General features: G+C 57.8%; 1 protein-coding gene across 1 annotated transcript in view; it reads left to right on the forward strand.

The window, feature by feature from the left end:
- Window positions 1-1507, forward strand: part of EMH_0042750 (biotin-[acetyl-CoA-carboxylase] ligase, putative) — a gene marked incomplete at both ends in the record, with an annotated part of 4540 nt that overhangs the window by 237 nt on the left and 2796 nt on the right. Inside the window, one exon of the mRNA XM_013495772.1 lies at window positions 1-1484. Within this exon, the coding sequence (XP_013351226.1) occupies window positions 1-1484 (1484 nt within the window). The remainder of the gene's footprint in view (window positions 1485-1507) is intronic.

A 1507-nucleotide genomic window follows, 5' to 3' on the forward strand; every position in this document is an offset into this window, starting at 1 on the left:
CCAGCAGCAGCAGCAGCAGCAGCAGCAGCGACAGCAGCGCAGCTGCGGCCCCGCCGCGGCTTCAGGAGGAAGGTTCTCTCGTCTGTCCTCTTGCTGCTGCTGCTGCTGCTGCTGCAGCTCCATATTGACAAGGCCAGCTGCAGTCTCGTCTTCAGGGCTCGTACAGCCAGCAGTAACAGCTACAGCAACAGCTGCAGCAATAGCTGCAGCAGCCGCAGCAACAGCTGCAGCAGTAGTAGTACTGTTAATGGAAGCAGCAGGCGCACTGTCTCTGCCCATCGGCTGATATCTGAGGGGGTCAATCACTGCGGCTCCCTCTCTATCCCCTACACACCGCAGCAGCAGCAGCAGCAGCAGCACGAACTTCTGCTGCAGCCGCTGCAGCAAACCCCCCAGCATCAAGCTGCCTTGATCGGCAGGGTCCATAGCAGGCGGCGATCCGTTTTTTTCCTGAGGCCCAGGCACAGCAGCAGTCTTGCTGCAGCACGTTGTGACGCAGCAGCAGCAGTAGCAACAGCAGCAGCAACAGCAGCAGCATCGGGAGGTGTCCGTACAGCTCATTCAAAGGGAGCTTCAGAAAGGAAGCGATTAAATCAAATGATGCCAGGAGCGCGGGTGGGGGCAACGAGGACGTCAGCAGCAGCAGCAACAGCAGCAGCAACAGGAGCAGCAGCAACAGGAGCAGCAGCGACAGGAGCAGCAGATGTGCCGCCTTCAGCTGCGAAGGTGAGGAGGGTGGGGGGGGGCTCTTTGGATGTCATAGAGCTGTCCTTCTCCTCCCTCGACTCCACGCAGAAGTGGGCAGAGCGGCATCTAGACGAGCTCGTGTATGCACACCTGCAGCAGCAGCAGCAGCAGCAGCAGCAGCAGAAGCAGCAGGAGCGGCAGGGGGGGTGCTGCCTGTGCATAACTGCAGCGCAGCAAACCGCTGGTGTGGGTACTCGGAGAGGAGATACAGGAGAGGAGCGTCGTTGGGTTTCTGCTGCAGGAAATTTGCATGCAACATATTTGCTGCCTTGGCGGCAGCAGCAGCAGCAGTTGCTGCTGCATCTACCTTTTGTTGCTGCTCTGTCTGTACAGCGCGTGCTGCAGCAGCTAGGCGTTCAATACCCACAGATCAAATGGGTCAATGATGTTCTCGTTCACAACAAAAAAATTGCGGGTGTTCTCTGCCAGAACACCAACCGCACCCTTTCTGCTGCTGCTGCTGCTGCTGCTGCTGCAGCTGCTGCTGCAGGGCAAAGGACTCCTGCAGCACCAGCAGCAGCAACAGCAGCATCTGATGATGTTGTTGTTTTGATGGGGATCGGCCTCAATCTTATTTCTCATCCTTGGGGGCAGCTGAGTGACTGCTGCTATCAAGGCAGCACAGATGTGCGTGAGGTGCTGCAGCAGCAGCAGCAGCAGCAGCAACAGCAACAGCAACAACAGCAAAAACAGCAGCTAAAACAACTGCTGCTGCATCAGTACAACGACCTCGCCATGTGGCCGCCTCCCTCTTCTCTTT

Source organism: Eimeria mitis, genomic scaffold, assembly GCF_000499745.2.
Source record: "Eimeria mitis Houghton genomic scaffold, Emh_scaff1743, whole genome shotgun sequence".
NCBI classification, from domain to species: Eukaryota; Apicomplexa; class Conoidasida; order Eucoccidiorida; family Eimeriidae; genus Eimeria; species Eimeria mitis.